Source organism: Bos mutus, chromosome 9 (assembly GCF_027580195.1).
Source record: "Bos mutus isolate GX-2022 chromosome 9, NWIPB_WYAK_1.1, whole genome shotgun sequence".
NCBI classification, from domain to species: Eukaryota; Metazoa; Chordata; class Mammalia; order Artiodactyla; family Bovidae; genus Bos; species Bos mutus.
In genome coordinates, this window is record NC_091625.1 from 52,836,856 (window position 1) to 52,863,651 (window position 26,796).

The 26,796-nt window shown below is 39.9% G+C and overlaps 1 protein-coding gene across 3 annotated transcripts in view; it reads right to left on the reverse strand.

The window, feature by feature from the left end:
* Positions 1-26,796, reverse strand: part of KLHL32 (kelch like family member 32) — a 221,428-nt gene that overhangs the window by 79,477 nt on the left and 115,155 nt on the right. For all 3 annotated transcript variants that reach the window (XM_070376574.1, XM_005892257.2, XM_070376576.1), the window contains exon 5: positions 15,959-16,057. In XM_070376574.1, coding sequence (XP_070232675.1) covers positions 15,959-16,057 — 99 coding nt within the window. The remainder of the gene's footprint in view (positions 1-15,958; positions 16,058-26,796) is intronic.

Sequence of the window (26,796 nt, forward strand, 5' to 3'; positions counted from 1 at the left end):
CTGGGCTTACGGAAATCATTACTTTCCCGTGCATCTCAGAGCTCAGGGTGTGGTTTTTCACATCCTGAGCCCCCTTGGGGCTCACGTAGGGAGTGACTGCAGTCCTGGGGGCTGCTGGATCACAGGATTGTCCCCTTCCTCAGTGCCCTTAGGCTCAGGAACTCACGTGGGGGGGCTGCAATCACTGATGACTGTGACATCCTTGTTTACTGATATGGCGGGAAATATTCCAATTCCCAGTCCCTCCCCTTGGTCAGGAATTCGACCAACATGTGGGAGACATTTCATGACAATTTTTGTTCCACAGGGCTGGGAGGCTCCTCCCAGATTAGGCTAAAGTTCTCACTGATATGCCACTCCGGGTATTAATTTCCAGAGTAGGCTCATTGACAGATTATAAAAGGTTCTCTGGATCTGCTATCTTCTAACCTAATATAATCCAGGAGATACTTCCCTTGTAAAAAAAAAAGAAAAAAAAATTTTTTTTTGAAGCATATCCATGACTTCAAGTGGAAAGAGGAAAAGACAATTCGGTTGTAGGTCTGATTTTACAACAGAACAACACTAACTGATTGCTCACAATTAACTGAGAAAGGTGCTCTCAAATATTAAATCTGAACTTCAATATTAGATCTCTCTTGATGCTAACTACACATCATAGCTTTTATATGACTGGTAAACATGGGGGAGCACCCACTTGTGCCTGATATATCAGGGCTGGCTTTCACAGTGAATCTTGGGTCTTCTGTCTTTTCACAGGCTTCTTAGAATGCTGAAAGGAACCTTACTTCTCTCTGTATAGAGTGATAACCAGAACATATAAATGTCTGTGCTGTATACCAAAAGTATAACAAACACCATCAGTGTTGGGAAAGAGGATGACAACCAGGATCAGATTCCTCTTCCCAAGAAAGCCAAACCACTCCAGCTGGAAAGCCTGTTCTCTCTGCTGACTTCTAATTTCAGGAACTATTTGTATACTTGAACCATTTACTCAGCCCTTGTGCATAAAGGCGCAGACTGAATCTGTACTTCTTTAGATCTTCCTCTCTGTCTTCATCAAGTGGCTACTTTGATTGGTGGATAGTGAATAAATAATAAAGATTATCAGACCTTTAAAAATTCAACTTTTATTGCCTTTACTTCTTAGTCTACAGGGAAAACACTGATCATCTACTTCTCTAAAAGTATTCTAATATTTAAAAATATTTGATTAATTTATTATATACTAAATAAACTGATTAAATATTTTTAATATATAAATATTTAAAATGCCTAGAATGTTAGCCACACTGGAAATAAATATGGTAGCCCAGGTGGCTTCTCTGGTGGTCTGGTGAAGAATCCACCTGCCAATGCAGGGGACATGGGTTTGATCCTGTCTGGGAAAACCCACATGTTGCAGAGCAACTAAGCCTGTGCACCGCAACTACCGAGCCTGTGCTCTAGAGCCTGGGAGCCGCACCTGCTGAGCCCATGCACTGCAACGACTAAAGCCTGTATGCCTAGAGCCCACACTCTAGAAGAGAAGCCACCACAATGAGAAGCCCACGCACCGCAAGAGCAGCCTCCACTCGATGCAACTAGAGGAAGCCCACACACAGCAACGAAGACCCAGCACAACCAGAAATAAAATAAATAAATATACAAATATGGCAGCCTAGAAAGAGAGAGAGAAAAAAATAGTTATTGCCTAAACTTTTCACAACTGTATGTTGTTTTGGGGCTACAATTCAATAGCAGGTATATTGCTATTCTTTATAACTGAGAAAAATTATAAGTTCAACTTCTGAATGTTTATTTGAGTTTATAATTTTATATTTTCCCTGTCTCCTTCTCTAGGTTGTAAGTTGTGTGGACAAGGAACTGGCTGCATCTTCAGTCTGGTGTGGCAGGGAAAGCATATGCGTTGAAGCTGATACATACGGATGGCTTTAGCAAGTGATGAACCTCTCAGTAGGAAAATGGAAAAAGGAAGTCCAATTCTTTGAATGGAAAATGGGAAAGGTGATCCGCAGTACGGATTGCCAAAAACATATGTAAAGGACCTTCTATATAGTAGATGCTCAACACAGTAGCTATCTCACTATTGTTATTTGTTATTGTTTTTGTTATTTGTTATTTGTTATTGTTATTGTTATTGTTGCAGGCAAAGAATCTGCCTGCAACGCAGGAGACCTGGGTTCAATTACTGGGTCAGGAAGATCCCCTGGAGGAGGAAATGGCAACCCACTCCAGTATTCTTGCCTGGAGAATCCCATGAAGAGAGGAGCCTGGCAGGCTACAGTCCATGGGGTAGCAAGAGTTGGACATGACTTAGTGACTAAGTCACCATTATTGTTATTCCTTTTTAAAATACTATTAATCTTCTTAAGCTATAGCTTTGCATATTCCACAAATTTTACTCACAGACAGGGTATAGAGAGGAAAATGCTGAATGTCTAATATAGACTTTATTTTTCTACAAATGACAGCAAAAACCATAGTTGTTCTAAACCACCGTGACTTTTGTACTTACAAAACACTTTATCAGAGATAAAAAGGGAGAGTAGATTGAGACATTATACCAGACCATCACCAGCTAGGTATTACTAGAATGTACTCTGGTTCCCATGCTCTGTATTACATACAGCCAAAAAGGCACACAGAGAAATCTAAGGATGGAGGAGCTGCATTTCTTTATGACCTTATTTGAAAGATAAACTCCTTGGGGAAATACAATTTATTCAGATTATCAAGACCCTGCTGTGCAAATCTACAGTCTGGGAGCACACTATGGAGATCAAAAAATATTTACTTTATTCTGTTGGGTATAAAAGCTTTTAATGAATGCATAATTAAGGCAAAAAAGAGTGTGTACAGCTTTAGAAATTCCACTGCTGAGCCAAGCCATTAATATCCAAGGCACCATACCCAGTTGTGATTCCACCTGTTTCCTATTTGGATTACAACCGAGTTATAAATCAAGGTATTATGTGACTACATGACCTGGTGCTGCAGAAAAGGATTGCACTCCAGGATTAGAGAAAGCAACATAAAGGGCTTTGTCGTGGATGTGTGGTGAAGGGGTGGACCTTTGGAACATGCTGAAACAAATAAAATCCAATGCCTGGAGATGAATCATGTAGAAAAAAGTCATCAGACATATCAAGCATGTAAAGGAACCTGTGAGCTTTCTCCATAATATATTAGAGCTGATTGGATAAAATCTAATAGCTATGGAAAAAAAATATGAGCAAATCATTGACAATGCAGGCCAGTTTATTTGTGATATGATAAAATAATGTAAAACCAGATATTTTTATTTGTATAAATATACATAGATATATTTGTATACAAACATAAAAATATATGGACAACTGAATGCAACTATATATTTGTGTATTGATATAAATATGCATAAATACAATGTGCTTAGACTAAAACAAGATATTAGCAGCAATTCAAAATATAAGAAAAAACCCCAGCATGCTCTAATTCTTGAAGTCTTTGAAGGCCTGTATAAATATATTTGTGCTGTATAACAGAGGAACTCTACAATTAGGTTACTAGTACATTTTCATAATCAATTGTATGCATAAATATCCGAGGCTCATGAATAATTTTATATTGTTCCTTGGAAAAGTCTGTAGTAAGCTGGAAATCCAGTATGAAGGAAGTACAGAGACACAGCCATCATCAACAACTAATAACTCTGGCCCTGGTCACTATGTGCTGCAAAATGCCATCAAAAAGTTTACTAGAGCTGCCTCAGCACTTCAGGCGATTACCACTGAACTATGGACTCTATAGAGGAAATTAATGTATACTTTTCTTTTTTTAGTTGAAAAACAGTCTATCTGAGCAACTGGGGCTTTAAAATGAAAATTTCAAGAATCACAAAGCTTTTTTGAATGATGAGAGGCCCAATCAGTTTAAAATATTTTTTTTTTTTTTTTAAAGCCCGGGAGACCGCGCTGGAGTTACTATGTCAACCGAGACTCCAGCCCTCGGCTCCCGCCTTCTTCCCCCCTAAAATATTTTTAAAGAATAGTAGAGCCTGGAAGTAATTATGATGCATTTCCATACATCATAAGCTGTGCTACTCAAAGTCAGTTGCTGAAAATTAGCTCAATGCTGCAGAATTTCAACAATCTCTCAGTTTATTTACATGGACTTTGTCAATCATTATTATACATAAGAATGAAGATAGGTAAGGTTTCTTTTTTGTTTTAACTCTGCAGTGTTTTGGTTTTTTATATTTTAGATGCTATGCAGGATATATAATATCAATATTTTACATCATATTTACAAATTTTATTACATAATGTAAATTTTTTGTATATTTATAACTGGGACCAGTTCAAATTTGTCTAGGTGTTATGGCACTTTCAAAATCTGAAGTCAGTTACTTAACAGGCTGGGAACTGATGTGTAGTGAGGTGGCAAGAACGTCTGGAACAGTGGCTTTCAAACTGTGGTCCCCAGAGCAGTAACATTAGCATCACCTGGGAACTTGTTAGCATGCAGATATCCAGGCTCCTTAGATCTCCTGAATCAAACTGTATGAGCAGGCCCAGCCGTCTGTTTTAACCAGCTATTCAGGTGATTCCATACATGGTCAAGTTTAAGAACCACTGATACAAAGTACACATTTGAGTGAAGAAAGGAATAGCTCTAACCTGCAAAAACATATTCAAGCAGCAGAACAAGCTGCAAAACCCCAGTCCCTCATCCCAGACTCTGAAGTGGGCAAGTAATATACCGAATGTATGGGACTGAGGCCATGGAACGTGCGTGCGCGTGTGAGCTCAGTCGCTCAGTCATGTCCAACTCTTTGCGACCCCATGGACTGTAGCCCACCAGGCTCCTCTGTCCATGGCAGAGAATACAGGAGCAGGTTGTCATTTCCTCCTCCAAGGGATCCTCCCAACCTGGGGATTGAACCTGCGTCTCTGTGTCTCCTGCACTGGCAAGCAGATTCTTTACCACTGAACTTACCTGTACCTGGAGCTAAATTATTGACACAGATAAGCAATCATTTCTTAGGGCCCTAGCACATGTCTCCTGAAATGCAGCAAGAAAAGGTTGGGAGCCTGCTCTAAAGGATATTTGTGGAGGGAGAGTGGGAAGTGGAGGTGGGAGAGACATCAGGGAAGGAAAGACACCTGGAGGGAGACAGACAGATGGATAGCAGTCTTCCGGTAAGGAATAACTTACACTTTTCTTCTGTTAAACAAATGCACTGCTTATATATCCCCTAATCAGGGAACTCAGGACACCATGCGGCTGTATTACAAAAAATTTCTCTCACAGGGAACTCACTTGGCACATGGAGAAGGAACTCAAACAAACATGTGCTTCTAAGCAACTATGATGTACTAGAGCTAGAAATAAAGAGTTTTCTAATTTCTCCTTGAATCCTGTAAATGAGGAAGGAGCAAGATGTTTTACTTACAGGAAGGGCAGGGGAAAAACAATAAAACAAAAACTTCCTATTTACAAAGCAGCAGCACCAACTATTATGCTGCTTTTAAAAGCATCAATTTTTACTATTTGTTAAAGTATCAGTTCAGTGTTATGTTTTCACTTATCAGAGGAAGGGAGAAAGAGACGGTTCATATAATTATTTGTGACTTTTTTTCTAAAATAATACATGCACTTCTACAAAGCCAAGAGAAATGGGCCATAGGAAAAATATATTTTCCAGAATGGTTATTATTTCAAAAATTTCCAGGAACAGGCCTGTCCAATATGCTGTTGATTGGAAGTAGGTAGTAAAGTTTGTGACATTTTCAGGAATGAAGGAAGAGAGGAGTGATGGAAGTGGGTAGCAAGGTAACTGTGGAATTAATAGAGAAATTCACAAGTGAAGCATGCCACTGTACTGGCTCTGGCCCTGGTGGCTCAGAGGTTAAAGCATCTGCCTGGAATGCGGGAGACCCGGGTTCTATCCCTGGGTTGGGAAGATCCCCCGGAGAAGGAAATGGTAACCCACTCCAGTATTCCTGCCTGGAGAATCCCATAGACGGAGAAGCCTGGTAGGCTACAGTCCACGGGGTCACAAAGAGTCGGACACGACTGAGCGACTTCACTCACTCACTGACTGTGTGTAGGGTACTATGCTATAATATACTTTGCATGCACCATATCATGAACACTCCAACACCCCTAAGATGTACATTGTATATATGATATCATGTCTGAATTTTATGGATGAGGCATGTGGGCAAAGAGGTTGTGTAACCTCTTTTTATGTGATCTTTGCCCAAGGTCACATAACTCTGAGACATGAATTTATATCACAGGGAGACGGAAAAGTAAATCAACACAGGTAATATGGTATGATCAGCACCCCAGAAGAGTGCCCCATAATTAACGAAAAGGAGGGAAATCTAACTCTGAGATTGACTGATCAGCTCTGGAAGAGGAGATAACATGTGAGCAAAGTCCTTGCAGGTTAAAGACGAACGCATAGGGTGACACTGTGAGAGAATAATCCATGGAGAAGGAGGCGTCATGTAAAGAGGTTTGAGTATGGGGATATGCATGAAGTTTGCAATGACTGTGTTATAGCATGTGGGTAGTAAATTGTTTTTTAAAAGGCTAAAGAGAGAGGATGTTTCATAGTAAAAATAGAACCTGTGTTGGGACTTCCCTGGTGGTCCAGTGGTTGAGACACCACACTCCCAATCAATACAGGGGGCATGGGTTTGATCCCTCGTTGGGGAACTAAATTCTCACATGCTGTACGCCATGAATTTTTTTTAAAAAAATGGAACATCTGAACCACTTTAAGATGAATAAACCTTGTTTTGGAGTGAGGCAAGAGTGAAGACAGGTAGGTTCATTGGTTATCAGTAAGTTTCTCTAGCCCAGAAAATAAGTATTGAGGATTTGAACCAAGACAGTGGTAATAGAAATAGAATGATAAGAGATTTTTAAAAATTAAGGGAGTTAATGCAAAGTCCTGCACACAGATGTTTATAACAGCTCATTATAATTGCCTAAACTTGAAGTGACCAAGATGTCCTTTCGTAGACGAATGGATAAATAAACTGTGGTATCCAGACAAGGGAATATTATGTAGAGCTAAAAAGAAATGAGCTATCCAGCTATGAAGAGACAGAGGGGAAATTTAAATGTGTATTACTAAGCAAAAGAAGCCAATCTGAAAAGGTTACATACTGTATGAACCTAACTATACAACATTCTGGAAAAAAAATGAAACTATGGAGACAGTAAAAACATCAGTGATTCCAGGGGTTAAGATAGGGAAGGAGGGATGAATAGGCAGAGCACAGAGGACTTTTAGGGTAGTGAGACTACTCTTATGATATTATAATGGTAGATACACATTTTGGCCAAACCTACAGGATGTAAAACACCAAGAGTGACCCCTAATATAAACTGCAGACTCTGGGTGATGGTGATGTGACAGTGACAGCAAGTCCATCAACTGTAACACATGTGTCTACTCTGGTAGAGGATGTTGATAATGAAGAAGGCTATTCATATGATGGGGTACAGGGGAAATCTATCTTCCTCTTAATTTTGTCATGAACCTACAACTCCTCTTATAAGAGGAGTTAGAGTATAAGAAAAAGTTGAAGAGGTAAGATTGAAAGGTTTTGGTGACAGCCTATGTGTAGCACAAAGATGGAGTATTTTAGGATGACTCCTGAATTTCTGGCTTGGGTTAACTCTCAGAAAGGTCACATGTCTGTGGAATATCCAAGAGGAAATGCTGACTAAGCAGTTGGCTTAGAGATGACAAAGCATGCTATTTAGTACAGTAAGAATACAGCACATTAAGGAGATGAGAAAGAAAAAGGACAGGGTTAGAAACATAGTCTGTAACCAGGAGACAGGGATGAACACTGAGGTTGGAGTGCAGGAGAGGGGACAGAGACCCTCCACATGTGGATGAAAGAAAGCGAAGGTGAGTAGAAGAGATGAGCACCCATGTGGCACCACAGTACCCAGGGGGATATTCATGAAGATGATGGAAGAAGAGTCTGTAAAAGAACTGAAAAGGAGGAGGAGGAGAACTAGGAGAGAGTCTTGAGAAAAGAGAGGTGCAGGAAAGAAAGGAGCTGCCAGTATTGAAAGGCTATAGAGTGGTCACATTAAAGACCATAAAGCCCACTGCCTTTGACAATTTGGAGGCTTTGGTGACCTTTGTTGGAACAGCCTTTGAGCAGTAATGAAGGCCAAGGACTGAGTTCAATAGGACTGAAGAATGAATAAGTGGTAAGGACTCACAGACACTGTTCCCAGTTTGGTAGTTAATAGGAGAGGGTTGTGGTGATGAAAGAAGAAGAAAAGTTTCTCCCATCTTATTGATCCTATTTTAAAAATGAAAAAAAGGTACCAGCGGAGAAGATACTGAAACTATGGGAAATCCAGGAGGTTCCTGACAGATCAAGTTGCTGAAAGGCAGTTTAGCCTCAGAGAACAGACCAGACATTTAACTATGGGCAGAAATATTTGCAGGTGGAGGGTGGGCAGGAGAATGAATATCTTAAATGAAACATAGATTTTCTTTTAACACCTCTAATTTTGAGTATTGATAATGGAATTAAGTGTGATTGATTTTGTTTGCTTTATTGATTCTGAACTCTGGCATCAGTCAAACATTGGAAACATTTTATTTTTGAGAAAAATATGTTGAAAGTGATTTTAAAATTGCCCACTGGACAACAAATAGTTAGCTAAAAACAGAAATTACTAATATTAGAAAAATCCTTCAAGACATTCTTCTCCTTAAACTCACAAACAAAGAAGACACAGTGAACTCTAGATTATCCATATAATAAACTAAAATGACAAAATGACTTCCTTGGCCAGCCCGCATGTCTCTGGGCTGTCACTGACATCCTCTGGAGTGGGCTTAGGGAAAAAGAGCCAACATAATAGCATGTGAAAAAATTGACTGGGATCCTTAAATGGCTACTAAAAACTTATGATATATTTTAGAGCCAAATATTAATGACATTTGGCAAATATGACAATCTAGATTACCCATGCCAGATAGCAAATAGTCATGATTAGAACAAATAATTAGTAGTTGGCAATGATTAAGTAAGGCTGATACATTCCTACCTTTTCTGATCATTTGCACGGACTTAAAAAGAATCTGAAAGATTAAACTGTTTGTAATGTATTTTCCAAAGTTCGTACTTTAACTTTCTCCAAATACAAAAGCATCAGCTCTAGTGAACTATGAAATAGCACACAGTATATTTGATTAGGAGCATATTAAATATATATGTTGGTACAATCATCTGTCTTATCTAATGTGGGAAACAATAGCTCAGTGGTGGAGAAAAATGAATGTAAGTTACAACTTCTCAACCTTGAGGATAAATTATTCCATTTAGAGCACCGACTATATATTATGTAGCTAGGAGACAGTGCTAATTTAATAATTAAAATTATAATAATACATTGTTTGGAAGAGATAACCTCCTATAAGTCATTGCCATATTACTTAGTTAAAAAATCATAATCTATTAAAATACTGTAAAATATGCAAGATCTTTAGTGCTAAACGCAATCCCCATAGAAAGTATTTTCAACTTAAAAAAACTGTATTCAATGGTAACAAAAGAATTATTTATTAACATATTTTCTTCCCATAATACAAAATTTCAATATTTAAGCAGGAGAAGTTTACAGTACACACTGCTATGGACTGAACTGCATCCTTCCAAAATTTGTATGTTTAAGTTCTAAGCCCCAGTGTGATGGTATTTGGAGGTGTGCCTGTGGGAGGCAGCTGGGTTTAGAGGAGGTCATGAGGGTGGGGCCCTCATGACGGGATCAGTGTTCTCCTAAGAAGAGATACCAGAGAGCTTGAGGTCTCTCTCTGTCATGTGAGAACACAGCCAGAAGGTGGCCACGTGCAAGACAGGAAGAGAGCCCTCATCAGAGCCTAACCATGTTAGCACCTGATCTTAGACTTCCTGCCTCCAGAACTGTGAGAAATAAACGTCTGTTTACATCACCTGGTCTGTGGTATTTTGTTTTGGTAGCCTGAGCTGACCAATACACACACTGAGCCCCTGTGATGTGATAGGAGGGAGGGGTAAGAAATAAAGAGGCGTCAGGTATGACTCCTGCTTTCAAGAGCCCCACAGTATAATAGGGGTGGGTAACACTTTCAACCACGTTAGCCCATGAGGAAAGTGATGCAAAACCAGCACTCAGATACTTTCTGCTTCTGTGAAGTTATTTCAAGGATCCAGCGCTTCTCAAAGTTGAAAGGGAAAAAATAATTTCTAAGTACAAGAACACTAAAAATCACATTTATGGAAAAAAAAAAAAACCAGAATACCCAGAATTCTTCCTAATACCCTCATGGGAGAATAACATTCTTTAAACCTTTGTACCTTCACTGAAGAGAGAAAATGACTAATTCTCACGGCAGCCCATTTAGTGTAAAACAAAATGAAGACAAGGGATGACTAATAAGCATCAGTCACAGAGGAGGGAGATTTAGGGCAGGAAGTCACTTCCTCCCTCCTGCTCCCTTTACATTCTTGGCTTCTGAATGATTAATATAGTAAGAATTTTGGCTTCGCTTTATAAGGTGATCCAAAAATGCACACCATAAACAGAACAATCCCTTCAATCTGGGGAAATGCTCTTTTATACTTGTAAAAACAGAAACCAAAACAAGTTTTAAAAAAAGACACCCCCCGTCCAGCTTTCCTTATAGTGATAAAATACTCCACCTAGAGCACTCCTACCCTTTGCCTCTCACATCGCAGCAGCACGTCTCCTCTTTCAGGTCACGTCTTCCCCATAAAAGTGCTAAACTAATGCCGCTTAATGACAAATTAATGTCCATGAATAAAAAATACACCTCTAATAGCATAGAGTAATTTGCCATTACAATATCATCATTGGACATGCCCCTGGTTTAATACGATGTATTTAATTCATAACCTAATGAGTGATATATAAAAAGAGGGAGATGAACCCTGCAATTACATTTATGTGAGTCTGTCACCTTATTTGTAAAACCTTAGAGTCATTTACATTCAAATTAGAACAAATGAGTGATTTCACAAAGTGTGGTGATAAATGACCACAGCAGCCCAAGACAAAACTGTATTTCCTGTGAACACATTAACAGTTTCCTATTATTTGTTAAAAATTACAATGCATATTGCCCAGTGTGGTGTGAATAATGACTTTTTTACTGATTAGGTCAGAAGACTAATATGTAGCAAAATAAATAATTTTTCTTTTCATTTTTTCTGATTTTTGCTTTAAATTAACTACTGAATTCTGGTGGATTCACACTGCCACCTGCTGCCTAGGAGCAGATACTAAAAGCATATTCCTATCAAAAGGAGTTAATTCACCACTTTGGTGGTCTTATTCAGAAAGTCTAGTGAGAGTTCTTTCTCGTCAGTATATTTAAACTGCATTTCATAACAAGGGCTGATACTTGGCAAACCAAAAGATCACTTACTAAACAAATAATAGGATATACCGTGTGTTATTTAGGGGAGGGAGTACAAAATCTACAAACCTTTTTTTGAGTACAAAATCTACAAAGCTAACTGCAAAAAAAGTCATTTTCAGCAAAGCATGTGTATCTCCTAATACATCACTTTCAGAGGATACAGCACAAAATCCAGTGGCCAGTACCCCTGATCTTATGCTAGGGGAGTTTTGGGGAGGGTCGTGTGTGTGTGTTCCCTACTCTTGACCCTAGGTACAATCTGAAGGTGATGACTGAAGGTGCTGCCTGTCCACTGACGATCTCCACCACCTAGCCCTTCCTCCCAGTGTCAAGTTCCAACATGAGAGGAAGGCCTTAGTGTCCAGGACAGAGCAGACTAGGAAAGGCGTGAGGACAAGATATGAGGCTCAGGAGGATCAGGCCTGGCCTTGGAGACCAGGCTAAGGGTTTCTGTAGGTGAAATGATGCGGCCAAAGGGTCATTAGGGAAGCTAGTAGAGTTTTCCAAACCAGATCAGCATCCTAGCTCTGACTTTAAGTTTCTCCATCTGTAAAGAGAAAAGAACACTCACCTGCCTTAAGGGGTTGCTCAGCAGAGGAGAAATGGGAATCTCTGTGCAAAAGACTCAATACAGATAGGCTCTCAATAAATGTTGGTTCTCTTTCCTGTGAAAGATAATGATGGCTCTGGGGACTATGGTTTGGCATAGACAGAGGTGAGAAACAAGCAGACCCCCTAGGAGGAAATTATGAGCTCATAACATATAGCCAGTGATGGTGAGAGTCTAAAGAAAGTTAAGAAAATTAGCACTGGAGAAACGGACCTGGTCTGAGAGATATTTGGGAGGTAGAATCAACACAACTTGATAACTGATTGGATACAGTGATGAGGAAGGGGGTTCTAAGACTCTGTCCAAATTTCTAGACAACAGATCAATGGTACCACCAAGAGAGAGAAGGATAGGTTTTCTCATGTTGGATCTGAATTGCCTGTGTGATGCTTAGATAGAGACGTTCAGAAGCTAACTTTAAAAAGACAAGGAAAAATCAAAGTTTAGGAAAACTGGACTCAAAAATTTTGTAATGTTTATCTGAAGGACTCAGTAAATCAGCAGCCACATCAGAATCCCTTTATTCACAGCCCATGTCCTGAGGATGGTCTGCAGAGATTCCTTTATAAGATTTAACATAGTGATTGACATGCGTGTACACATGCATACTCTGAAAAATAAGAAAATTTACATGTTTTACTGGACCTACTTTAAAACAAATATTGCTCTTTAGTGAACTGGTTCACCTTTCTGATGAAATTTTTAAGAAGAGTACAGTGGGTAAGAAAGAGGAGCAGAAGGCAGAACAGGGAAAGCAACATTCACATTTCATTTGAGACTGAATCTCAGATAGCAGGTAAGTCTGACAGGTCATGCTTATTAATAATATATAACATGACAGGCTATACAGGATGGAATCCTACAGAATTTCATCGCAAAGCAGTAAGAAAGGATGCACACTTGAGGAGCTGTTTATAAATCCCTCATCTTGGGATGATGGGCTATTACAGTAGCCACTCCTCCTTGCAAACACCTTGTCCTCAATGAGTTAGCTGTTTCACAGCCACGCTACCAGTTAATTCCACCAACATGCACTGAGACCACATGTATTCTCAATGAGGGGTCCAATGAGAGGGCCTGGGGCCAAAAATGAATAAGCAAAGACCACAGGATAAGGAAGACCTCACAGCCTGAGAGGCTAATTCATGGTTATCCTCCCTAATACAGAGGGATACTGCTCTTGTGATGTGGGCTCCTGGCCCTCAACAGCCTGCCAGAGAAAAAACAAGAGAAAGGACACAGTGACCTCAAAGTGTCCCTTTCCTTGGCTCAGGGGCAGCAGCCGCATCTAGGCATGTGCCGAAGAAGCTTCAGGTCAATACAACAGCTGATGGCTGGGGAGGCTCAGGGTGGCTTGGGTAGGGCAGTGAGTTTCTGGGAAGTGTCCACCTTGTACTTCTCCTAGCATATGCTTTCTAATGAGCCCTAGAGGACAGGAGGAGGCACCAAAGCCAAAGTCTACCCTTCACATCTCTGAAATAATGGTAATCTGAGAACAACAAAATAATACCAGGCATCTTAGGAAAATGGCTTCACAAACTCCTTGTTGTACCGAACAAGGACTACTCTAGTATTCTTGCCTGGAGAATCCCATGGACAGAGGACCCTGGTGGGTTACAGTCCACAGGGTTGCAAAGAGTTGGACATGACTGAAGCGACTTGGCAAGCACCAAACAAGGACAGAGAATATACTAGCTTTGGTGTTGGGTCTTAATTTCTAACTACAGTTAAAGCACTAAAGATTTTTCATTTTAACAGAAAACGTTTTATATACCCAATAAAATTATTCCACAGGAAATTAAAAACTAGTTAAGCAATAATACCAAAAAAATCATAAATAGGTATAGTTATTTGACTCTGTCAAAACGAAAGCAGACTGACCCATTCTGGTAATTTGATAATCCTAAAAGATAGGCAGGGGATATATTTGTAAAAGACTGACATAATGAAGGCTTCTGCACACAAATGGTTTTAATCCACTTATAGTCAAATTTCCTTCCAAAAGTTGAACATCTTGTAACATCAGAAATAAAAAGGAAAAGGAAAGTTACATAAGAGAATGAAATGAAAACATTGGTGAAAAGAAAGTGAAATTTTTAATCCCTGCTCAAGCAGGCTAATAATAAATGACCTATCCAGAAAACACATCTGTATGCAAGTTACATTTTTTTTCCAGAGCAAACAATGAACTGCAAGAATTAAAAATTCCAAAGTGACACAAGTTAGCCAATATTTCGACAGGTTCATCTGATGGGTAGGGAAAAATACTCATGAATGTCCCATGTTCATCCAGAATCCTTATTTAGAGAGAATTATAGTTTACACACACACATACACACACACACACACCTGTATATACACACGATTTTAATATGCATCATGATAGCTAGCACCATAAGCAAACTTTTGTCAACACACATCATTAATTATTATCTACCAGGGAAAAAGTGAATCAGGTGATGATGCTGAAAGCACAAGTTGTAATATTTGTTGTAAAAATGTCAAATAAAAGTAATTTCAATTTCACAAACTGAACACACAGATTTGAAGTCTTATAGCCAATGTTTTTCTCATTTGGTACTTGCAGAAAGGGATTAAAATAGCTATCCCATATCACCCAATGATACTGAGGGGAATCAGAAGGAAAAGAAGATAAAACATTTAAACATTTACTATTAGATTAAATATGCTGAGATAATGATAAAACTTCTATCCGCTGTATTGGAACTGCCCCTTAGTTGAACATGGCTGACATTCCTTACACTGTCTCCCTAGGGAGCACTGGTTCCTATTTCCTGAGGTTGCTGGGGGGATGAAATAATATGATATACGAGAAAGGGCTTTGGAAATGACCTAATCAGTAACAGAATGGCTATATTTAAAATTAGAGAAATTATTAGGAAGGAAATAATTAGGCAGAAAAAATAGTATTTTTCTACTTACTAATAATATGTCATATGCACAAGGATAGTAGAATTAAATTATGTAGATTTATTATTTTTCAAATTTACTTTCACTGTTGTTATAATCCTGTAATAAATGCAAGTTAACAGTCATACTAGTAGAATAAATTGGAGGATCTCAAGATAGGAGGTTGGTACTTAACTCTGCAAAATAAGAGACTCATAGACATACTACCTGCCTAAGATGTCCTGTGTCTTCCTATTGAAACAAAAGGTTTTCATCCAAGAAGAAAAAAAAAAAAGTCTTTGGAATCAGAAAGGCCTATCACTCACCAGCTATGAGCAAACTGGGATTATTTCAAATCTTTGATTGTTTACCTATCAAAATGTGTACCCTGTTGTGAGGGCCAAACGTGAAGCATCAGTGAGCAAGCAGCAGGTGCTCAGTAGATGGGCCATTCTCCCCCTCCCCTTCGCAAAGCCTTTCCTGCAACCCTAGCAAATCAGAGCAAAAAATGCACAGATCACTCATCACTTCTCCGGAATTTACTGCCTGAGAAGTTCATGCAGCAATTAATTATATATGACGTCATGATATGTTAGCTATTGTTACCGAATCTGAAATGACAATCCAACTTTTCATGCATTTCCACAATCAGACAGCACTGGTTCAAGTCAAGGCCCTTCCTAGTGTCATCTCCCAGGGCCCCAGCAGTGAACCCTGTCTGTGGCTGTTGAGTTGTTCTGCTGCCCAAGGGGAGTGGAGGCCTAGGGTAGGCGGGGAGGGCTGGGGACACGAGGTAGGGCGCTGAGAGCTGCAGCTGCCCTCCTAGAAGCCTCAGTCCATGTCCTGGAGAAATTCTACCACCACAGGCCACATCTCCCACCCACCCCTCTTGTACTTTATCTGTCACTGGAGTCCAGCTGGTGGGTTACCGCAGGGGGAGGAATGTGCAGGGCATACTAGCAGGATGCAAGCTTACATACCTGGATGAGATAGTGAGAACACAAATTGAGAAGCTCCAGTAACTGTAGGTGACTGCCAGCTGCTAACACATCCTGGATCACGCCTGGCTCCAACAAAATCTGTTGTTTTTTTAAATAAAAGAAAATAATCAGTTACTTACAACTTGCTTAATCTGCAAATATACTGTATTTAAATTGCTCCTTAACATACTATATCTGAATTAATACTGTTTCTTATTATGGAAGTCAGTCCTTTTTCTGTTCTGATTAATGAGCTGTGGCCCTCATTCTAACAGCTGAGTTCTCATTTCCAATATTCATTTCTTGTGCACAAAGCTCCACACTTAACCACTTATTTTTGCAGGAGGATATGAACATTTGCAAAGACCAATATAATAGTCTTAAAATTCAGTGTGTGATGAATGTCATCTTGTAAATACAAAAGAATTGAATTTTAGTTTTTCAACGTATACTTCAGAAGGTTTTTCTTCAGTAAATTGCAGAAACAGTACAGTTAACAGGTATTTTAGGGAAAAGGGCTTACATTTCTCCTTGAAATATGAGACCAGAGGTAGATATTGCTCCGTTTTACTTCTAAATCCTATAATAACTTCAACCACAAGCTTTCATTTTTTTTCCTTCTCAATCTATGATTCTCTAATCCTTTCTGTTTCAAATAAAAGATGTAGAAATAGTATATTTAGAATAAAAAGGCATCAGAGAGAAAGCAAAATGCCCCAGATATACTGGCAAGAGCAGTCTTCATTCTTTTCTGGTTAGGTCCAACTTTGGGCCTACAGCTGCCAGCGCTTGAGCTGGTAAACAGGACTGGAGAAAAACACACAACTAAGTTGACTAAATTAACTTTACATCCAAGACTGCCAGGCACAGGAAGACTGCAATGCTGCTCCAGTCTTCCTCACCCATTTCCCAAGCACAGTGGTTCCTAAAGTCTAGTCTCTGAACCAGCAGCATCAGTGTTACCTGGGAAATCCTGAAAATGACAATTCTTAGGCACCTCCCCAGATCTAACTGAATCAGAAACTTTCAAGTAAAGCCCAGTAACTGGTGTTTCGACAAACCCCACTGGGGCTTCTAGTGCCCAGTGAAGCCAGAAAAACACTGGTGGAGTCAGCTTGCTCTCTCCCTCTATTTCTTCTCGCATGCTTCTCTCTCCTCAAGCCTGCAACTCCTTGTCTCTCTTCTTATGCTAACCTCATGATCTTCCAAAGGTTCCCACCACCAAGTCTACCAACTCACCTACTCATATCTGTTCCAGCACATTTTATTCTCCCCTACACTTCAATTGGGCACTAGATCCCATCTCTCTCTGCCTGATACTTCCCCTCTTGTTGCTATATCATCAGCTGTTCTCTTCCACTGGATGATAACTCTCATCAGCATACAAATATGCCATTCAAGCTCTTAATAAATAAAAATCCCATCCCTTGACCCCAAAGACCCCTCACGCTTCCCATCATAACAAAACTCCTCAGGGGATGTTGTATATATAAAACCCCATTGCTTGCTTTACTCAGCTCTCTTTCAAATCTATACCTGTTGAGTTTTGTTCCCATGGTTCCTCTAAAAATGCTCTCATCAAGGCCATCAGTGACTTCTACATCCAAGAGCCACTTCTCAATATTTAATCTTACTCAAACCAGCAGCAGTTAGCAAAGCTGATTGCTCCTCTTCTTGAACAATTTCTTCCTTTGCCCCTAGGACAACACACTCTCTCTCGGTTTCTTCTACTTCAATAACCAGAGCCTTTCCATCACCTTCCCAAACTGTAAGCGTTGGGAATGCTCAGAGCTCAGTCCCCCATCTCTTCTTTCCTCTCTCTACTAACTCCGTGGATGACCTCACATAATCCCATGGCTTTAAAACTATCCACACACTGATTACATTCAAATTTGTTTCTCCAGCCCCAACCTCACCCTTGAACTTCAGACTGACATTCAACCACCCATTCTGTGTCACCACTTGGGTATCTAATGGGCAGCTCAACCTGAAAGTGCCCCACACTGAACTCTTCATCCTCTCCACCAACCACCAAACCTGCTCCTATCCCAATCCAGCCATTTCAGCAAAAAGCAACTTGGTTATTTACACTAAAACCCCAGAGTCATTCCTTACTCTTCTTATTTTTTTCATACCTCACATCTGATCCATCAGCCACTCCTGTTAGCTCTACTTCAAAATAGTTCCAGAATCAAACATACTCAGTGCCTCTTTCATCATTATCACTCTAGTCCAACCTACTGTCTCCTATATAATAGCCTCCTAACTAGTTGAACTGCTCTCTCCTTTGCCTCCTCGCACTGCTTTTAATATCAGTCAAATGGTTCTTTAAAAACAGAAATGAAATCATGTCACTCTTTCATTCAGAACTGTCCAACAACTTTTTATCTCATCGGAAAAAGACCAAAGTGTTCACTATATCATGTAAGTTCCTTTTGAATACACAGAGCACCTTAGCGTTTACATCTAGCTGCTTTCCTTGCCTGGACTGCTCTTCCTCAAGACATCAGAGAGGCTCACTCCTCGTGCTCTTCAAACCTCTGCCCAGACAGCATCTTACCTAAGAGGCCTTCTCTGACCATCCTATGTAAAACAGTACCCCACTCCCCATCACCCCTATTTCCAATCTCTTTGCTTTATTCTTCTTCATAGCACTTAACATCTCTCAACATACTACATATTTGTCTCATTGATGATTTTCTGTTCCTCCACTGACTAGGATACATGATCCAGGAGAGTAAGAACTTGAGCCATTTCGTATCCCTAGCACTCAGAACAATAACAAACAAAAAGCTTTCACTTAACATTGATGAATTAACCTTAATTTACTGAATTAATTTATCTCTGAAAGTGAAAAGTGAAAGTTGCTCAATTGTGTCCAACTCTTTGTTACCCCATGGACTATAAATACAGTCCATGGAATTTTCCAGGCCAGAATATTGGAGTGGGTAGACTGTCCCTTCTCCAGGGGATCTTCCCAACCCAGGAATTGAATTGGGGTCTCCTGCATTGCAGGCAGATTCTTTACCAATTGAGCTATCAGGGAAGAATTTATCTTTAGATATGCTTTTTTTAATTTTTAAAAATTATTTATTTATTATTTACTATTGGCCGCACCAGGCAGCATGCAGGATCTTAGTTCTCCAACCAGGGATAAAACCTGCACCCTCCCTGTGCAGTGGAAGCGTGGAGTCCCAACCACTGGACTGTCAGGGAAGTCCTCTAGATATGTTTTTAAATTATAATAAGCCTAACTAGAGGAAAGAGCGAAAAGGACTATACATTTTATTTCTCAATGATCAAAGAAGTGAAAAAATTAAGCATGTGTGGCAAAAATACCAACATTCATCTTATTCTGAAAATTCTTTACAGCTCCTTTCCTGTCTAGTCAGAGGGAAAAACCTGAATTTTTCTAACTCCTCAAGGAGAAGGCTTTGACTGACATTCAGGAAATTATTGCAGCTCCGTTCACAGGAGCAAGGATGTAGTGTATTCTTGCAGAAGAGGCATGGCCTAAGGCGCAGAATGGGGAATAGATGGATTAGAAAGGTTAGTCTTAGCCTTTAAATCCTGTCAGTTGCGCTTATTTCACACAACTGGCATTCACGATAACCTCTAAGGCTCGGTAATGCCAAACACAAAGACAGATATCACAGAGAGACAAGATGAATATTCCACAGCACGTGTAACACGTCCAGCGGGCCACCTGGAGAAACCTCAGAAGAGAAACCCATCCTGGGATTGTTTTTTCGTCTTTGTTTCTTGATTTCTGTTCTGTAGTTTTTTTTTTTTCTTCTCTCATTACAACATAAGTTTCTCTAAAAAAAATTCTTTAGCACAGAAAATCCCTAAGTGATTTTAAAGGGAGTGGTTTAAAAAAAAAAAAAAACCTATCAGAAAAGCTGGGTCTCACTTACAGAAACAAAACCAGCATTCCAAGCTCCATTTACATTTATTTACATTAGTCGCTCAGTCATGTCCAACTCTTTGCAACCCCATGGACTGTAGCCTGCCAGGCTTCTCTGTCCATGGGATATCCCAGGCAAGGATACTGGAGTGGGTTGCTATTTCCTTCTCTAGGGTATCTTCCCAACCTATGGATCAAACCCAGGTCTCCCGCATTGCAGGCAAATTCTTTACCATCTGAGTCACCAGGGAAGCCCTTAAAGTCTTTTCAATTCAGTTCTGTAGCTTATTGGTGACTGGTTGTCCTCATATATTTTTCCAGAGAATTTGTGTTTGGGCAGAAAAACAAAGGTTGGATCTCATCACGGTGTACAGTATGGCCAATCTATCAGTTGTCTAGAACTGGGTGAAAATGGCCTTCTGTAGAAGGAAGGGCTCCCCCACACGTCAGTTGATAGATGAACATGGAGATCCCTAAGTGTTGCAGAGCACATGCTGGTTACACTTAGGCCTTTCAGGAATGCATACCCACCCACATCTAGTCTGGCACTCAAAGCAGGTCAGATGGGAAGAAGGATCACTCCAGGACCACCCACAGGAGGGAAGGGTGTTCCCTGACAGTTCAGAACACTGGAGTAGTAGAGTGGGAGCTTGACACATCTAGTCAATCATCAAATTGGAGGAGCTTAGCTCAGATGAGATAGAGGACAAAACCAATGTCTGAATAACAAAAAAGATTAAGAAATGCAGGATGCATAAAACCAAGTAGTCCAGGAAAACACTAACGCCACCCAACTGGGCTGGCATTGCCTCTTCCCTCAGTGATGTCCCCTGCCCGGGTGGAGGCAGAAGTGGGGTGTCTTCAGACTGTTCAAAGCGGTTCTGATGCAATTTCAGGTGGGCACGAGCTGCCCGTTCACAGGCCATCGTATGGAACATGCTTTCCCTGCCACCCACTCACACTTGACCTCCAGGTAACAGAATACAGAGGGCTGAACTTGAAAGAGGGGAGCTGGACAGTCCTAGCTGGGGAGGTGACAATCTCATTTCAAAAGCTGTCCTGCAGCTGGTGGCAAGTTAGTCCGTGTCAGCTGAGGAAAGATCCACTGTTGACCCCTGCCCCAAAAGCTGAGACTCCGCCTTCACTGTGACCAGCTGAGGATAAGAAGCGGTCAGTGGCTGTAGTCAAGGTGACACTGGGTAGTGTGACAAAGCAACAGAGGTAAAAGCCACAACTACAGTTGAAGACGTGGTCTCTAAAGATACCAGTGAGAGTTACCACATCAGAATTCAGGCATGAAGGGTCCAACTGCCCTGCCAGAAGGAGGCACTCCTGAATACTGAGACCAAAGGTGTCGTCTGGCCACTGATCTAAGCAACAGTGGATCTGCACAATCTTTGTGTCTGCTAATTCCCTCAGTTCTGTCTGACTCTTCATGACCCCATGGACTGTAGTCTGTCAGCCTCCTCTGTCCATGGGATTCTCCAGGCAAGAATACTGGAGTGGGCTGCCATGCCCTCCTCCAGAGGATATTCACAACCCAGGGATCGAACCCCTGTCTCTTAGTCTCTTGCAGTGGCAGGCGGGTTCTTAGCTACTAGCGCCACCTGGGAAGCTGCACAATCTCTAACAAAGGGCTTCCAAATTGGAATGAGACTGGGGCTCCGGGTCCCAGCAATATCCTTGGGCAGGACACAAGGCCAGAAACTTAAGAAAGAAGAATATGAGGGAGAGGTGAGAGGCTGCAGAGGCTACAAGATGAGCCATGTCCTCACTTGGCAGGGCTCTGGGAAGACAGGGCTCGGACTAATGGAGCACACAGACCGCAAGGCGTTCCTGCCTTTCCTTCTGCAGCTCCTTCTCCCAAATCACCAAGTGTCTCTTCATCCTTTTAATTTTGCCTTCTTATTGTTTTTCTTTTTCTTTTTTTCTCTCACTTTACCTTGCTTCTTGGAGTTGCTACTGGTAGGGACTGTCTTTAATAGCCATGGCAAGTCTTGGTGTGATCTTTTATCCTGCTTTATGAATAGGTGAGTTAGCATCTTCAAAAAAAGGTTGTATCTCAGTTCTTTAAAGCTATCTTCCTCATTTTTTGCTTCAGGAGCTGTTTAAATTACTTACTTCTGGGTTTGTGGATAGAGTAGTCTGAAAGAACTGAACATGTTGAAGTCAAACAATGAAGGTCTTTACCAAACAAACAGCTGTGCACACAGGAACACAAGCATTTTTGAAAGCTCTCATGTAAGTGAGAATCAGATGCGGCTTAAGACTATTTATAAGAATAAATGAGCACATTTATTATTCTTTATACTTGTTTCTTTGGGACATTTTTCTGTATAATATAGCAAAAATGGCAAATTATCACAATTTGAATTTATAAATAAAAACAAGTAAATTGAATAAAACAGTGTAAATAACTTTTAAGTTATCAGATATTAAGGATACATAAAATGCTTTGTATAAAGTCCTTCAACAGACTTCCTATAGACAGAATTTGAACCATAAGATCTAGCTGTGGGAAACTGCCATCAATTTAGTTCTTTCAAAACCATTACACTAAGGATTTTTTTAAACCACAAGGTGGCGCCTTAGATTAAAGTAAAAGGATTTTCCAAATTAGGAAGCGTATCTTTAGGACAGCCACTTTATTTCTAAGAAAGAAAAATAATAAATAAGGATAATAAAGTATGAATTCTACTTTCTAGATGTATCTATAATTTGGGGAAATGTTCATAAACATTTCTGTTGAAACACTTAATATGAGTGACACCAATCAAAATTCAGTAGTTCTTCATAAATCAGGTCCCAGTTTATGAATATAAGAAGTTCAAACTTTTTGTCTTTGTATTCAGAAATTCTTATGATGTGGCCCCAACCTAATTTATAAAACTTCCAACTCTGCAACCCTATGGTTGCTTTGCTAAAGCCAATAGCCCATTGTCTTCCACATACAGGCAGTACCTTTTTCTCCACCTTGACCACCCTCTTAACTTATTTAATCTCTATATCAAAATCCTACCCATTTGTCAAGATTCAGTGAAGTCCACTTCCTATATAAAGCTTTGCAAGATTTCCCTTCACCCTAATCTGAAACTGGGATTAATCTCCTGGGACTCTGAATTACCACAGATGTCTAATGAACTAAAACTATGAGCCCCAGGTCATACCACCTGACTTCAAATCCCAGCTGGCAGAATGAGATTGAGATAATTACTCAATTCTGCCTCTGTTTCCTCATTTATACAATGAAATTATAATACCTATCTCAAAAAATTGTTTTAAAGACTGAGAAAATGCATATACATCATTAAAACTGTATATGGCTGTATTAGCTAAATGGCTTAAACAATTTGGGACTTAGGCAAATTAGGCAGCTTGGAGTGTCAACAAACCAGGTTCCTTACAATTTCTTACTTCTCCAATTTTAGCCTGTGGTTTCATGGTCACAAAAAGGCTGCCACACCTCCAGGCATTGCATTTGAACTCAAAGCAGAAAGAAATGAGAGGAAAAGGAATAGAAATAGTATGCCAGCTGATATTATTTACTATGAAATAACAGATTTCCTAAAAATACTACCACACAGACTTCCATTTACATTTCATCTGCCAAGTCTAGTTCCGGTAGCTACTCAAAACTGTAAAAGAACCTGGGAAAGTGAGTTTTTATAGCTAGATGCACTACTGTCCCAAATTAAATTGGAATTTTATATAAAGAAGAAAGAGGGAATGGATGTTGTGCAGACAATCAAAGAATAGGCCACGACTCTTAGCAGAGTATCTGCTTACATAAATCTGCAATAAATGTCAACCATTATCTGTTTCTTTTTCACGTGACTGCTTTTGCCCTGAGTGAGTTAGGTGTGTATGTGTGTCTTATTTTATGTCTTACCTATGAGACTATGATGACAAGGTCCATCCTATTTCATGTTCATTGCTGTTGAACACCTTAGAAGAATACCTCAGGAATTATTTAGTAAAGAAATTTATAGGAGTAAAAAATACAGGTCCTGGAGAAAATGTTAGAAGATGTCAAAAGCCTCCATGAGAGAGCCTGGTCACATGCTAATCCGAATCAAGGATTATCTGGTTGAAAGAGCTAAACAAAAGGACACAACAGACATTTCAACTAACAGTCGTAGTAATGTGTGCAAATGAAGGTCACCTTTGGGCTGGATGTTCCATATGATGAATTTGTGATTTGATTACTGATTCCTTAAGTTTCAAATTCCGTCAGGTAGTTTTCTTCCAAACATAGGACACTTGTACAAATTCCTACAAGATCTTAATATCAAACACTTAAATATACTGATTTTCAATTTATGAAAAAACAATCAACTTTTGCATCTATTGGAATACAAAAAAGGAGAAAATGAGACTTAATTTTCAGAATATCTTGAAAAAATGCTTAAAACCACAAAGGTAAAACAATAAAAACATACTAGTAAAAAAAAAAAAAAAGTATGGTAATAATCACTTGGAGATTCTATTATTTTCCTTCACTAGTTTACACAGTCTCATTTGCTTCATTCGAAGTTTCTAAGGTTATAGGCAGATAGTAGAAGCATAGTCCCTAAGATGCTAAGAAGAAATCTTGGAATAGATAAGGCCACCAGTACTACATTACTGGGACTTCCCTAGTGGCTCAGTGCTAAAGAATCCACCTGCCAACGAAGAAGACACAGGTTCAATCCCTGGTCCAGGAAGAATCCCTGAAGAAGGGAAAGGATACCCACTCCAGTATTCTTGCCTGGGGAATCCCATGGACAGAGCCTGATGGACTATATAGTCCATGGAGTCACAAAGCGTTGAACATGACTTAGTGACTGAACCACCACCACCACCACCACCACTATATTACTAGGAAACTCCATGCTGCCCTACAAAAATTTTATTACTATTAATGAAACTTTAAAAGTCTACATTTGTTGCTCCTTATTCTTCCTTTCCTATTTTAGGACACGTGAAAGGGTGATGGATTAAATACTCAAGCTAGGTGCTCAAGTAGAGAGAGAAGAAAGGAATCAGATGGAATTACTAAGCTGCTAAGATAGTAGTGGGCACAGGGTGCTATAGGAGCACTTGGCTGGAGGTGCTTCATTTCAATGGAGCTGTGAAATAACTCTTTACACAAAAAACTTGGTCCCCTCAGATTGCATGAGCAAGTCTCATTTTCTTTTGGCCCCTTTTCCATTTTCACAGTTCTGGTATTTCAAAGCTCTAAGATCAATAATTCTGTCAGATAGCCACTTCCAACAGTTTTCTTCATTGTGTTTAAATTAACAAAATATATTATTTAACAAGATGTAAAGATGAATTACATATACTTACATTACTTTAAAAATATGGCCTAATTATTTGAAAAGGCAGAACAAATTTTTAAGAGTTTCTAACTCCAAGAGAAAGAAGCAGTCCCAGCAATTAAATATAATGAAACATGAAGGTCATTACAGGTTATAAGAAACGCCAAATTAATTATTAAGATTCACTTTTATAACCAGTGCTCTTTCAAGTGTGATGAACATGGGAGGTTTCATTCCATTAAGTTTTATGAATGAATCTGAGCTTTTCCATACAGAGCTAGTTTCTTATAATGCTAGTATGGCCAAAGGAAAAAGAAACATTCCTTTAAAATACTGACGTCCAAAGACGGAAGGTCTCTGGGAGAATGAATAGGCCTGGTGCCAATGTTCATTTATAGTTGGCTACTATGATGGCAACCCACTCCAGTATTCTTGCCTGGAGGATCCCAGAGATGGCGGAGCCTGGTGGGCTGCCGCCTGTGGGGTTGCACAGAGTCAGACATGACTGAAGCGACTTAGCATAGCATACTATGATGTCATTGCTGGGTGCCTGAGCACAGACAGAAGCAAAGAGCCAAAAGGAACCATTATGCTTTAGGCTATGACAGCGTGGGCACAGGATGCTGCAGGAGCACTTGGCTGGGAATGCTTCATGTCACTGAAGGAAGCTGTAGAATGATTTTTCACATGAAGAAATACCTCATTAATCTTCAATTCCATGTTCATTTGGAGAAGTCCTTGTATTTGCTTTATAAGAAATGGAAGTAAAAGTACGGCTTCAGGAGCCACTGTAGCAACATAGGCAAGTTATTGACATGTTTGTTTGTTTTTTATTTTTTTTTATTTTTAAACTTTACAATATTGTATTGGTTTTGCCAAATATCGAAATGGATCCGCCACAGGTATACATGTGTTCCCCATCCCGAACCCTCCTCCCTCCTCCCTCCCCATACCATCCCTCTGGGTTGTCCCAGTGCACCAGCCCCAAGCATCCAGTATCATGCATCGAACCTGGACTGGCGACTCGTTTCATACATGATATTATACATGTTTCAATGCCATTCTCCCAAATCTTCCCACCCTCTCCCTCTCCCACAGAGTCCATAAGACTGTTCTATACATCAGTGTCTCTTTTGCTGTCTCGTACACAGGGTTATTGTTACCATCTTTCTAAATTCCATATATATGCGTTAGTATACTGTATTGGTGTTTTTCTTTCTGGCTTACTTCACTCTGTATAATAGGCTCCAGTTTCATCCACCTCATTAGAACCGATTCAAATGTAGTCTTTTTAGTGGCTGACTAATACTCCATTGTGTATATGTACCACTGCTTTCTTATCCATTCATCTGCTGATGGACATCTAGGTTGCTTCCATGTCCTGGCTATTATAAACAGTGCTGCGATGAACATTGGGGTACACATGTCTCTTTCCCTTCTGGTTTCCTCAGTGTGTATGCCCAGCAGTGGGATTGCTGGATCATAAGGCAGTTCTATTTCTAGTTTTTTAAGGAATCTCCACACTGTTCTCCATAGTGGCTGTACTAGTTTGCATTCCTACCAACAGTGTAAGAGGGTTCCCTTTTCTCCACACCCTCTCCAGCATTTATTGCTTGTAGACTTTTGGATCG